General features: G+C 32.5%; 1 protein-coding gene across 1 annotated transcript in view; it reads right to left on the bottom strand.

Moving 5' to 3' along the window:
• Positions 1–15,281, bottom strand: part of LOC130453298 (bestrophin-2) — a 102,937-nt gene that overhangs the window by 46,086 nt on the left and 41,570 nt on the right. The window contains exon 2 of the mRNA XM_056792955.1: positions 673–783. Coding sequence (XP_056648933.1) covers positions 673–783 — 111 coding nt within the window. The remainder of the gene's footprint in view (positions 1–672; positions 784–15,281) is intronic.

The following is a 15,281-nucleotide window of genomic DNA, read 5'->3' as shown; positions in this document are numbered from 1 at the left end:
TTCACTCTATTCAGTCCATTTTGATTATTCTTTTGTTTCGGGTGTGAGATGATGGAGCCACGTCTCATCCATGGTTATGGAATGGCGAAAAAATTCGGCTTTATTTCTGTGAAACATTGTCAAACTCTCGATGGAAACATTTTCACGACGTTGTTTCTGTTCCATTGTGAGCAAACGCGGCACCCGTCCAAATTTTCAGTTAATATGTGATGTACCACACTTTTTGAAATGCCTACTATCGTCGAATAAGAGTTAGCGAGCTAATAGATAGCTCGCTAACACTTATTCGACGATCATCCAGTACGGCTTTGTGGATTTTCTTCAACATTTCTGGAGTCGTCACCTCATTTGGTCGACCACTGTGATGCTGGTCTTCAAACTTGAAACATATGCTGTATAGATTGTGTATTTTCTAATGCAGAGGTATTTTTTAAGCAGCTATCGCCACCTCTAGGTCAGGCCTGGCAGTTCTGGGACCATCCATGTACATATCTATGCTTACTAACCGTGCGGAAATCTTTTGTTTTATGAAACTCGTTTTGCCGAAGGTATAAACTGAAAATATTCAACATTCGCATTTTTATTGATTTGACACTATTTCTGATATACAACGTAAATGAGATAGAGTAGTATCTAAGAAATATAAGCAATATATATTAATTAAATGCTCACCTTTGTTGAGAATCTGTTAAAGCAAACCTATAGATAAAATTTATCACATAATATAAAAACAAATATGCTAAGAGTTCTCGCCACACTAATTTGTATACACTTCCTCGCCATCTGAAACAAAAAGAAAAATTTTATTAGAAGTATTGAAACTAAAATGACAGTAATAAAATATGAGGATGTTGATTAGAAAATCATGAATCATGAATCAAGAATCATATGCGGCAATATTCCTGCACACGGGTGAAAGTTAATTTTTATATTTTAAAGGAAAAAAGTTTAACAACATAAAATGTTCTGTTTCCTCTCCGAATCCCAAGTTGTTGTGCGGTTAGTACTTTCTTATAATTTTTTACGGGACAACCTGTCTCAGAACAAATTTATTTCTAGGAGTGAGCAATATCAAATGCGTAGATTCAAGAAATTTTATATAATAATATGTTAAAATAACAAGTTAATAATACAGATGAGGAAGTCTTGGTAATCATAAAGTTGTTTGTGTGATTCGATTAAGTTTTAATCGTTATTGAATACCGAAATCGTGAGATGCTAATTTGATGCGATTCTTTTGAAAAAAAAAACACATATTTGTATAATCAATAGCTATAATTGGTTATATGAAATTTGCCTCCAGGTAATTTATTTCAATAATAAAAACCGCTATCAAAAGTAGAAATGTCCTTAGTGTATCTATTTTGTGAGTAAAGAATGTTTTTCTAATGACCACCATACAGAAGTAAATAGTTGTTAAAAAATATTAGTGCTCCGGTATTTTTAAAAGGAAATAGGTAATTATAAGAATGATTAAAGACGCCAGAAAATAAAACACTTGATTTGGTGTCTGCGTATTAAAAAGACTGCGAATAACACCGTATATGCATTATTTAAACATTCTTCTTTTTCAATACTATTACGAACTCGTCCACGACATGGATACTGAAGTCGGTTATAATTCGTTCGATGTTTGTTTGTACACAAATTTTCATCATAGCGGCGTCTTTAATATATTTTTTTATAAGCAGCGAAGAGTTATTTATATTATTTTCTTTAAACTAATTTCTAGAAAGATCTTTCTATTTGTTTCTTTACTTTTTAGAATTCTATAAATTTCTTTTTGATATATATATATATATATATATATATATATATATATATATATATATATATATATAGCTTGTTTAGCAGCGATAGTTTAGTTTACAATTAAAAGTCATAGTGACTGGAACGAAATAGAAATTCAAATATTGTTTAAATAAAAGGAAAAGACAAGGTATGTAAATATATTCCACCGTTCAAAAACAGTTTAAATAAATTAGGAAATAAAAAAAATATTACAACACGTTAGTTAACTTTCAATTGGTTGCTGTGGCGTAAAAATTACGCCAAGCAACTTTAGGACTTAACAAACTACATCATACATCTTTTGAAGATATATGTGTGACTGACCCTCGAGAATAGCTGGGGGACAAACTGGCCACTATTAGGGAAGTCTTTGATAAATTTGTAAAAAATTATTCACCAGGAAAGGACATGGCAATTGACGAGATACTGATTACATTTCGTGACAGTTGCAGTATGAAATTTCAAAGTTAACTGTGGTAAGCAGCCTACAGGAACATCTGAATTAACAAGTTCTCCAAATCTTTGATTGGTAGAGTCAGTCAAAAATAATAAAAAAAAGTGTAAACACTGATAATTGGTATTTTATAGCTCATACAGTACATGAAAAAAATTTACAATTGTAGTCACACTAAGAAAGAATAAGGAGATCCATAAACTTATTTATATTTTCATTTTCCAATAAAACATTGGTATTTTATTTTGTGAAAAATTGGCTCTTCGTAATTTTGTATTAATTACTTAGTTTTTTAGGTATAAATTCAATGGTATTTATATTGCACAGATGGCGAAAACCTAAGAATTTATCTTTAAGATAAGATAAGTCTAAGAAAGCCGCATTTTTCTATGATATCCAAAATCTCAAATATATCTTTGGGCATAAAACATAAAACAGTTACTCTAGAGGAAGATGTATTCAATAAGGCAGAAAAAAGAATGGAACAACCACAATCGTCGATTGAATTTGCAAGGAACAAGCATGGTAACAACTTGTAATGACAACACATATTTGTCTACAGTATAACCAGTAATCAAGATGACATTGCATAAATTAAGCTAAAATCAATCAAACGCAAGAGGTAAATTTCGATTTAGTTTAATTTAACCCATTTTTGATTGTATATACATGAGTATTTTGGAATTTCTTTGTGATTAATTTGTATATTTTTTTAATTTCCATTCAGAGTGTAATAACCAAGACACTATAAATCAATAATTCATATTACTAGGCAATCTACATTTCTTTTACAAGTAGGATAATCTGCTTTGATCACCTTTGGGAATGGCTTACGATGTGCACTAAGTAACTAGTTGTGTAAAATAATCAAATAACTATCCAAGGCTGAATTATCAGGTAATAAATATGTAATAATGTACAAACTAAGTGAGTATTGTATATAAAATTTTTGAGTCTGCTTCGTTATTTCGTTTTTCAAAATTACTCAAAATCGAATTGTGAAATTGAGGTTTCACTCAGAAATATGGAAACAAACAGAAAAGCAAAGTTATGAAAAGAATTGAACCCACACTCCAATTTTACCCTCTGGGGGAATGGAACCTGAATGAATCATTTATGTCTTATATATTTTTATCAAATGAAACTCTTATCTTGGAAATGATGCTGGTAGTTAATTGGAAAGGGATATTTGCAGACATCTACTTATAGTAGTTTTATATAAAACAATACAGACATCAAATGCTTCTAGCATTATATAATTTTTCTAAAATTGTGGATAGGGGAAACATGACTATTACAACAAATATCTGAAATAAAAGTTTGAACGTGGACATATCTATTCTTGACTCCCGAAAAAAAAATTCTGGAAAATCAATAAGGATTAATTGATCAACTGATGTATGTAAAGATTTGAGTAGATCGGTATCGAAACATTTTCTGCAATAGATAGTCGTGGGACATTATGTTGAACTTTTTGTTGCTCATATTTGCTCTTTGTCATCTTATAATAAAGACATTAAATTTCTAGATGTTCAAGGAAGGGAAAGGAAAGTTCCTACTGTAGGACGTGATGTTGAACTTTTTCCTACTTATAATTGCTTTTCGTTTTCTTAAAATGAAGACATTAAATTTCTAGAAGATGTTCAAGAAAGCCACAAGAAAGAGAAAGAAAAGCTTCGATATTTACAAGATGGAGTTCCTCATAAATATATACTGTTTATTCAGGTATAAAGAATAAAAAACATCTGCTGTACTATTATCAACAGTACCCCCTATATTTGCTGCTTTAGAATAAGATTCATATCGCGATTACAATAATTCATTCTTACCGTGAATAAATTTATAAGCTTAATGGGAAGAGTTTACGTTTTGTTACCTACCGTTGATATCCTGGTTCCTACAATTGATATCTTGCAGTTGTAAAAATTGTCTTGGAAAATGATGGGATTATTCGAAAATAGAAATGAACTCCAATTGTCATGAACTTGAGGAACAGAATGTTTTCCAGCTGCTATAGTGGAAGACTTTTCATTGAAAGATACCCTTTTCTATCTATTCGTTAAGTAACTACTTCCTAGTTAAACAGCACGTTTATCACAGGTCTAGTATTAGTAGACCTTTATCATTGAGTACGCGTCCAATATCATGAGTTACTTTTAGTGAAGCAGTGACATAACTTGAATATTGCGTAATAAAAATAACAAAGTTTACTCATTGTTTTTGCAAAAACTATTGTTCTTATAATATTGATTCATTGCATAAGTGTTTTAGATAACATTTTAGTCAAGGACGATTTTTATTTTCTCAATTGGAAAGATTGGAACGAATGCAATAAAACTTTTAATTCAAAATAACAGTTCTTTCGATTCTCAATTTATTTTATTATTTTATGTATCAAGGATAAATACTTAGTAGATAATCATGTCCTGAGAAGGTAAAAGTCTTCCAAAGTCGAGTGCCTTTATTCCAAGGGTTCGTATATCACCCGAGGTTTGTGCATACTTTTATGTCATATCCGTTTGGTTGCTCAATAAAATATTTTTTCAATCTAATTTCATTTTCCAATTATTTAATTTCACTTGTAATATCATCTTGACATTATTATTGTTTTTGTTGATAGGATGGTACGAGGTACTTTTTTATTTCAGTAATGGAAAGAAACCTGCTGTGGCTTACAAAGAAATAAGTTTATGGTGCTGATTGCTTAATAGAACTGGTATAAAAAATGCCCCTCAATGATAGGCCACGCTCTTGTCGGCCTACTGAAGTTGATGATGACCAATTCAAAGTCATAATTGAAAAGGAATTGAAAGAAGTTGCGAAAAGGCTAGTTAAGAAGCTTGGTATTTGGGTATCTCACGAATTAAAAGAAATTCATTTAACACAACAAAGAATTAACATTTGCGATATGCACCTTGAACGAAATGAAACCGACCCTTTCTTGGAAAAAGAATCATCACTGGGGATAGAAAATGGATTCTGTACAGTAGCATAGTTCTAAAACGATCACACGATTAACCAGAACAAACCACATCGAACGCTGAAAAACAACAAAAGCTTATGCTGTCATTTTTGTGAGATTACAAAAATGTTGTGTTTTTTAAGCTGCTTCCAAGGAACCAAACTAAAATTCTGATGTTCACTGTCAACAAATAATGAAACTGGATAAAACAATCAAAGAAAAACGCCAGAATAGTCAAATCGAAAAGGTTTAGTGTTCCACCATGATAAGGCAAGGCCTCACACATTTTTAGAAAATCATAGGAAACTATTGGAGCTTAGTTGGAAAGTGATGCCATATCCCCATACAGCTCTGATCTGGCACCATCTGATTACCATTTATTTTGAAGTTTGCAGAATGGTCAAACTTTCACAAATGTCGATGACCTTCAATCGCACCTGGTTCAGTTTTTTCCTGATAAGAACCAGAAATTTTATGAGAGCGGAATAATGAAGCTGAAAGAAAGATTTATTTCATACTACAAAAGCGAAATTACTTTTCCGCCAAACCAATAAGTATCAAAAATTTTTATGTGTCGAAGACAAAAATTAAAAATATGAATTTGAAATTTCCCACTAAATTACGAAAACGCCAAAGCAAAATCTGTTAACGATAAAATTAGAAGACTCAAACGCTAACAAAGACACCAATTTTTTAAATGGATATCAGAAAATACTAGTGACAAATAAAAAGTAGAAAGTCTTGCCTACTAATTGTTCATATATAACATGTAGATTATGATAAGAATTTTATGGTGTGTTAACAAAAAATTCATGTTTATGTAGGCAAAGCAAAATATAAATACAAAAAATTGTTTTTCGGAAGCTAACAATTATTACCACTCGGTAATTATCTTTCAATTTTACGTTATGTTTTAAATAAATAAGAGTTAATTAAGTTTCGATATTTGTTTTTAAAAATTTTTTTCGTTGTTGGTTAAATATGGCGAGAAAATTATTTCGAGTGTAAATCAAACATTTTTTAAGCCAAAAGAAATCGAGAAAAAGTTATGTAAATATTATTCTGAAAGTGCTCCGTCCCATCAAATTATTTGTAAGTGGTTATCTACTTCTAGAAGTGTCTAAATGGGCACGTACCATGCTGAACCGTCGTTTACTGGAACTACTTCAGTAATAGTTAAAAATACTAGTGCCGTTGTCCTTAGCGACCGTTGAATGGAAAAATGTGAGATATTTAATTTGCAAGTTGATTGTTGATTGAGAAATGGATTCTCAATGCTAATCAAATGCTCATCATTTTAAAAATTCAAACAAATGTTTGGATACTTTCAAACTTAATACAAGTGAATTTGTCCACATGAAAAGAACCGTTTTGTTTGCTCCATTCCATATTCATTGATTATTTATGAAAAGGAAGACCAATAATTGACAACAATTATGCTGAGTTTGTGACACGTTTTGATTCCGATCATGAGATGAAACAACTGCATTTATTACTGAAAAAGTTTTGTTTCATCATGACACTTATAATGCGCAACTTCCGAAAGATCATTTTTGGATAGTTTGAAAAAAGTGGAACTCGTTATACTAAGTGATTGAAATTGTTGATAAAAGAACAAAAACTCACAGTAATGCTACTTTTTATCAGAAAGGCACACTTCCGTTAAATCGCCCGGGTAATTAATTCATTAAAGAATGATCGAATTTTATGTTCTAACTAGGTCGTTACGAATTTGTGATTTCGGAGTAAACATTCCACTGCTGTTTTGTAGACTCTAACCTAATTTTGTACGTTTGTCTGTATTTTATAAAGAAGTGAGTGATTATTTTTATTATTAGTTGATTTTTTTAGAGTTTCGAATAATTTGACTTAATGAGCTTCTAATGAACTTGGTTATAATAAAATTATGCAACTTTACATCAATAACACAAAATTTTATAACTAATTAATGATAATCCAGGATGCAAATATTAAGATAATAGCGAAAAGTTACTACTTATGGTAATTATATGTATCCTCAAGATTTTTAATTGGGACCATGGAATTTCCATTGCTAATTGTATCGGATTTGGATGTTTTTAATTGTTGTTTGTACATCCGTACTTGTAATTAATTTTATCGAATGGATTTAAAATGTTTTGTTCCGCTTCTTAGATTCATATTCATATAAAGAATTTTGAGCAAATATTAATTATTAATTATAAATTTGAAATTAATGTAAAACAACAGTAAACAAAAATTATGGTAACTATATGATGATTTTGTAAATTGTATTCAGTAACCTTGGCTAAACGTGTACAAATAAAAAGACATTAGACAAGTATCTGTTATGCTGGTTCCTTACTTATCAAACAAAAGAAATCGATTCCGATAGAAGACTCCCAGAGTAGAAAAAGATTGTTGTTACCTTTTTATCTCTATTTTAATCAAATATTTCACCATTTCTTCTATCACACTTCGAAGATTCAGTGGCTTATTTAACAAAAGACGTTTGAACAGCTAAAGAAGCAGCCTGCCTCATAATTTGTTGGCTCATTGATTATTCCGCCTGAACCTCCTGATTTGTTGTACTTTAATTTATTGATTATGTCGTTACAGTTCTCCTCTGCCGGGTTTTCTTCATATTCTAGCTCGGATCGTCTTCTGAAGTTTTTATTACCTTTGTTTTCATAATCAACTTGTTGCAAAATTAGTAACCATTTTATTTTATCTCTCCACTTTTATTATACATATCTAGTCAGACCACACTTACTATCCTTTGTTTTCATGTTTGTTGTATTAAAATATGATATTATTAGTATGATTTATTAGTAGGCACCGGACACTCAATTTCAGGAACTCTTTCTTCCTGTATATCCTGATCAGTAGCTTGTAAAACAGAGTAGTTTGTCTATATCTTTATGCTTATGATTCCTATAAGTTCCTCCTCTTTTGTTTTTACTCTGACATTCCGGTTTTGTTTTGCTAATATATTTTAATTTCTTGGTAGAAGTTTTTTATTTTTGTAATAATTTTCTTCAATCTATATTTTTTAGCCACATTTTTTAGTTCCTGTCTATACGTTTTTTAGATAAGTGCTTACATTCTTTTGAACCGCTTTTTGTTCTTTTCTACTCGCATTTTCAACATCTTTATACTGGTTTTGGTTCTTTCCGTATACAGGTTGTTTGCACTTCTTTAGTCTTAATAAAGCTTTTCGCAGTGATTCCCTCTGCAAAAAGCATTAAAATCATTTGTAACCACTCGTGTGGTCTGAATTTTCTGACAAGCGAGAAAATCTGCAATTAATTTATTAAGGGTTCGTTTTCTACAACTGACAAGCTCTTATTATTGATTATTGTCGCCTTTTGGGATAACTTTTAACCTTACACATACCTATAAACTCTCATTTTTGCTTTTTTTAAGGTGATTTTCTCCTTCGTGGAAACTTGTAACGCAAATCACGTCGGTTCCGCAGGAAAGATGGAAATCGACGTAATCACCGAAATTTTTTTCCGATCAGTAGAACTAAACGGAGTCAAATACGTCGGGTATGGAGACAGTAAAACTTTAAAAGGCTTTAAAGTCAATCTCAATGATGACGTTACAAAATAATGGGAACGAGATCAAAAAATATGATAAAAGAAACCAAGGTTCTCGAGGGAAAAAGTGCAGGAGAGCTCATAGGTAAAACGATAGGACAGCTCACGAAATACTACGACCTTGCTATCTGCCGGAATTCACATGAACGACGCGATATGGGCCACTTATTACCACAGGAGCTCCACGGATAAAAAATACAAGCATGAGAAGTGTACACTAGGAGAAAACAGCTGGTATACGTGGCGTAAAGCTCAAGCGTCGAATACTTTGTCTTTATTTGTCTTATACGCCCAAGGCTCCTCTTAGTGACACTGTACTGAAGGCTATCGAGCTAATTTACAAGGATTTGTCGTCGAACGATTTTCTTGAAAGATGTTTGGGTGCTTATACTCAAAACAGTAATGAGTCACTTAATAATATGATTTGGATATTTGCGCCCAAACATTCCAGCGCAGGTCAATATTGCCACGAAATTAGCAATGATTAGCACATACACCGAGAGCTGGATCCATTCATGGGACTAAACGAGGATCGAGCGTGCGGAGGGGCAAGTAACTTACATAGCAAAAAGGCCCGGATTGAGTAGCGGGAGACGTTAGTGGCTCAATATGAGCAGCTAGAAAGAGAAGACGTCTCTATGGACCAGCCATTGCCGATTAGCAGTAATTATAAACAAATTTTCGTAGATACATTATAAAACTATAAACGCGTTTTTCTTGAAAACGTTTTTAAAAATGGATGACATTCTTCTGACCACTGTAATCACCTTCTTGACTTGAAATCTGGAAAGCATACTCAGAAAATATGTTTTTTCATTTGTTATTTATTTTTTTATGCGACAAAAAAAACACGAAAGCTCGATTTTTTTTTAAATTGCCGCCATTGTCCGAAATTTAAACTAAACGAAAAACCCATCCGTCATTTCATGACCAAAGGGTCACAGATTGATAATGTATACGTAATTTGTGTTTTAGATCAACAGAGAGGGGGCAGTGATGTCAGCCGCTTACCTCCCTCGATTTAAGGACCGCCATATTTTTCAAAATAATTTTTTTTAACGTTCTGTATATCATGAGTAAAACCGAGAAAAAAACGCACTCAAAAAGCTTTACTCGTTCTTAAAAAAAAATAAATAAATAAAATGTAAACACCGGAAAAATGGCACTCCAAGGACAAAGTCCTCCTTAAGTTTACTATAAGTATAATTCCATAAAACACTAACTGTAATATATTTTACAGTGCATAGTTCGAAAATAGAAATTTTGCGTATTTCCGTTTTTGAAGCCACGTTGCCACTGCCTTACATTATGACTTAATCAACTTTTCGAATCGCCCAAAAGGGGTGTTGGTTAAACATAAAATTGAACAATGGAAACAATGTTAAACATTTTTTAATTCTAGACAGTGGACTCGTGAATGTAATCAAGCATGTAAGACATGCCTAAAAAGCATATGACTACTCATTATGAATGTATAAATTTCTTTCTGGGAATATTAATCACTCACAAATAATTTATCAGTAATAACTTGTTGATGCTCAATACCACAAAAATTTGTTCACTTGTGCTTTATATTTTTGACTTGTAATAAATTTAATTAATTAAATTGTTTATAGTGGCCATAGACATTTACTTCCCTGTTTGTAGTTATAATTCATTAAATTTTATTTAATGCTCCGTTAGTGCTCATGAGGTTCTTTTTAATTGAAAGAAATCCTTGTGAATAAATTTCTTGTTCGATGAAATAACTTTCACTATCTTTGTTATTACTCTATGATTAGGTTATAAAAGAAGGTTTCAAGTATTTGCAAGTTAAAAGGTTCCATTGAGTTTTGCTACTATTCATCTTGTGAATAAAATTTTCGTGTCACAATGTTAGTTACCATACTCCTCCGAAACGGCTTGAGGGATTTTTATAAAAGTTGATGTGCATATTTAGTAGGTCTAAGAATCGGCCAAAGCTAATTTTCATACCCCTAAATGTTAAGGATGGTCCATCTCTTAATTTTTCTTTTTAAGATAAAATTTTTTCATGATACAGAATTTGAAAATACACGCAACCCTAAATTTACCCTCCTACGATCAACTCCTATATTTCCAGCTCGATTTTTATTATGAAACATTCTTATTCAAAGCTTAAAATTTCAATTTCCTTTCATCGTGTTTTTTTCAATTTAATTTGGTAGCAGGTCGATAACTGATTAACTATCAATCGAGCAGTTATCCCCGTCAGGTGTCTACTGTTGTCACCTCTCATCCTGAATACACTGTTTACACCACCACTACACCAAAGCTCACAATTACACAATAGAGAGATGAGGCCTTATCGTTCATTTGTTCGAGGCTTGGAAGAAAAAATTCCTCGATCATGTTACTACTATAACGAGCTGCATTCACGGTAACTGCACGTTCGTTTGCTTAAAAAAAAATAAGGATCAATTATTCCCATTACCGATATCGCACACCAGACAGTAACTCGTTCGCAATTAAGTGGCTTCTGGTGAAGTTCACACGGGTTTTCACCACTCCAATAACGCATGTTTTGTTTGTTGACGCAGCCCGATATGTGAAAGTGAGCCTCGTCACTGAAAAAAATGACCGCATCTTGAGGCAGGTTGTCAAGCAGCACTTCGCATACGTTTTGATGGACTACAAAATCGCGCTTAGTCAATTCTTGCACAACAGCCAATTTATAGGGATGAAAATGAAGGTCTTCATGGAGAATTCGCCGAACAGTGGTGTCGGAAATTCCCAGAGCAGCTGCATGTTTGCGAGTGGACCTCCGAGGAGAACGTAGAATTGCCTGCCTCACTCTTTCGACAAATTTTTTCGGAGTTCTGGTGGTCCTTTGATGTCCAGGTCTGGGTTTAGCGCCACTTATGGCCAGGATCAAGTTTGTAAGGAGACATTTCAAAACGAGTACGGAAGGCATGTTGTGTGGCAACAATTGAGCGATTTTTAGAAAAGTAACTCTCAACGGTGAATGCCCGTTGCTCTCTCGACCAGAGGACGATGGCAACTGACTAGAGGGGGGACAAACTTGCAGACTTCCCCCTCCGAATGCGTTCCCTCCTACTCCACCAACTCACCGTAATTTGAAGAATTCCAAGAAAAAATTATAGATACCAGAAGATTCAAAAAAGCTAAAGCGAGTTTCTCCTACATAATATTGTTAATTATAGTTTTCTTAATACAAAAGGTATTATGATTTGGAAAGATAAATCCAAGTAGCATTTTTTGCTGTTAGGCGGCTCCTAGACAATCAATTTTATCGCGCAATATTACGAATTGTGCAATATGATTGACCGTTTAGGGTTAATGTTGCACAATGCACAATGATTGAACAATGTTTGAGTGAGTTTTATTTTTATTGCACCATATTTTTCCATTGCATTGTGTAGGTCAGTATTGCGCAATCTTTTTAGTCTATTTTTCGTCTTGAGGAGGAGTACACACGCGCGTGCATAATGGTGGAAAAAGAGAATGAAATAGTTAACAAAAGAGAGTTTATCTCAATCAATTGCTACCAATTCTAGTAGATTTTGAAACTGTTCCAAGTTCAGTCGTAAAAAATTTTTGAAGTCTGCTCTTTAGATATTATCAAATCTTTTAAAGATTTTCGCAAGTGTATTTCTGGCTTTTTTTTGTATCAATCTTTCGACCACCGACGTGTTCGTTTACTTACGTTTAGCCACACGCAATAAGCAGCAGCTTTACGCACAGTGCACACGGGATCAACACTATTCTTCGACTAAACACGAAAATATCGCGAAGCAGTTCGTTTATTGTGCAATTTAATTGATCGTTTGGATTCTAACCGCCTTTTAATCTTATTGTACAATAAAATATATAGTACAATGTTATTGTAGGGTCTAGGTGAGGTCTTACTGTAAGACACAACGCAACAATAACGTCTGACTCGTGCTTTGAAGCTTTCTTTTGTATTTGAAAATGAGTAGGAATAATTTTTTGCAACTATTTCCGATCTACCAAATGAAAATTTTTATGAATTCGAGATGAAGAATTATGAAATTAGTTATAATGAGAAACTAGATATTGTTTTATATTACCTATGAATTCAGATGTAGATGTCGTTGACAATTTTTGCATTATTTATAATTTTGACCAATAAAAAAAACGATTCCAATGTTTAAAATAATAATTATGTAACTTCCATTGTTTATTAACACAGAGAATAGTGTGTTTTAAAATTGAAAAACTTGTAGATGGACATGATAGTTGGGTATGTATCAAAATTGTATGTCCTGAACTCTTTAACCGATATTAAGTATGCATAGTTTTTGCAATAATGAACGACCTCACGTTGTGCAAAAACTCTAATTCATATGGGTTGGTTAATAACAATACGCACATGGAAAATTTTTTTAGATCAAGGATACCGTGGTGATATTGATAATTTCTACAATATGGCGTGAAGAACTTCCTTTATGTTGATGACCTTTCAAAGGAGACAGTTTGTCTGAGTTTAACGAAATTAGAGGTTTAAAAGGAGGTCTGTTGTTTTTTGACAATTGTACAGAGACGGACTGAATTTTTATGAATTCCACGAAAACTTAGTATAAGGAGGGTTTAATATGAGCTCTTATGTGCGAATGAAATAAAATATGCATATTTAATGCAATAAGATCAAAATGATGAGAGAAATGCCTCCAAACTGATCATAACTTTTATTAAAATACAAGTAGAATGGAAATTAATAGCATAAAGTAATATGATAACAATATTGTGAATAAATTAATTGCCTGTCAAGATAAGACCTCTTGTTAGTCATTACTCCTTCACTTTTGTGTTTTTAAATTATTCTTGACACCACTATATTAGTGAAATATAGTATTATATAAATATGACAAAATTAACAGAAAAAAATATATTGATTGAAAAAAATATTTTTATTATTTATAAGTATCTATGAGGATGGTCCCTGGTACTTGGCCCAACAAAGAAAACACTAACGTTGCAATAAGTTTGCAAAATACTTGCCGTTGATAGTTTTTCCTTTTTCTAGATAGTCAATGAAAATTATCCCACGCGCATCCCAAAAGACCGACACGATCTTTACCTTCTTTGGAGCCGATTCTGCCTATTCACTCCATTTTTATTATTGTTCTTTTGTTTAGGGTGTGACGTTTTATCCACGGTTATGAAACAGCGCAAAAATTCGGCTTTATTTAGGTGAAACATTGCCATTCGATTGAAAGAACTTCACGACACTGTTTTTGTTTCATTGTGAGCAAACGCGGCACCCATCATATGCACAGCTTTCTCATGTCCAAATTTTCATTAACATGCGATGTACTGCACTTTTTGAAATGCTAATATGTTTGCTAGCTCGAGCACTTTCTGCCGACGATCATCCAGTACGGCTTTCTGAATTTTCTTCAACATTTCTGGAGTCGCCACATCATTTGGTCGACAATATTCTACTGTTGATAAGGAAGAAGCAGTCCCAGCCAGAGTAGAGTCTAGTTCAGCTTTCATATTAGTTGGGCTAATGTCTTTCAAATAAAAGTATTGTATCACATAACGATGATCAATTTTTTCCATATTTACAAATTCACTGAAAACGTTTACTATTGGTGGCTGCCAAACAAATACTAAACAACGTGGTGTCTTCAAACTTGAAACATATATTGTATAGATTGTGTACATTCGAATTAAGTGGTATTTTTCAAGCAACTACCACCACCTTTAGGTCAGGCCAGGTACTTCTTGGACCATCCTCGTAATTTCGGAATTTTATGAGATGTACCCAGCCATTAATGCACTACGCCTTCACTTATATGTGAAAATTCGTCGGATATTTTAAGGAAGGACACCTTATATCATGCTAAAACTAGCAAAAGCTTATGCCTAAGGTGCCCTCTCTCGTCAATCGGAAGGTTACTGTGTCACAGATTGCTTGTAGATTCAATTGAGGGCGCTTCAAGCTGTACTTCTAGAGCAACTTTCAAACCATGGCTATTATCCGATCCATTTAATATACTAGATACATGAGAGTCGTTATTAACTTTCTTTCATTAAGAGTTTATCATATTCGAACTATACATTTTGATCCTCTAATTCTAGTTTATTTAACGAGCTTTCTAATGCTCAAATTGATTTAATCTTACCAATCAAAAATCGACGAAATTTTCTTCTTACCAATGTAAGTTGACGTGACAAAACTTGAAATCAAAATTTTGGTGATTCTTATAAAATAAAATTCGTTACATGGGAATGCATCTTTACGAACCAAATCGAGTGGAATGGATTAAGTAAATGACGGTGATGAAAAGATAATGTTATCGTTTATACTATATTCTTTTAATATTAAATCAAAGTTGTTGATACGTTAATCGTAGAATATTCAGCAAAAACATTATATTTTACTAAATAATATAATTTCATAGACGTCAAGGTATTATAATTAATTTAATGTCGAGATAGATAAGTTCAAATTCCAATGTAATTATATGAAAGTATATGACCTCGA

Source organism: Diorhabda sublineata, chromosome 2, assembly GCF_026230105.1.
Source record: "Diorhabda sublineata isolate icDioSubl1.1 chromosome 2, icDioSubl1.1, whole genome shotgun sequence".
In the NCBI taxonomy this organism is placed as follows: Eukaryota; Metazoa; Arthropoda; class Insecta; order Coleoptera; family Chrysomelidae; genus Diorhabda; species Diorhabda sublineata.
This window is presented reverse-complemented; position numbering and strand designations above follow the sequence as displayed.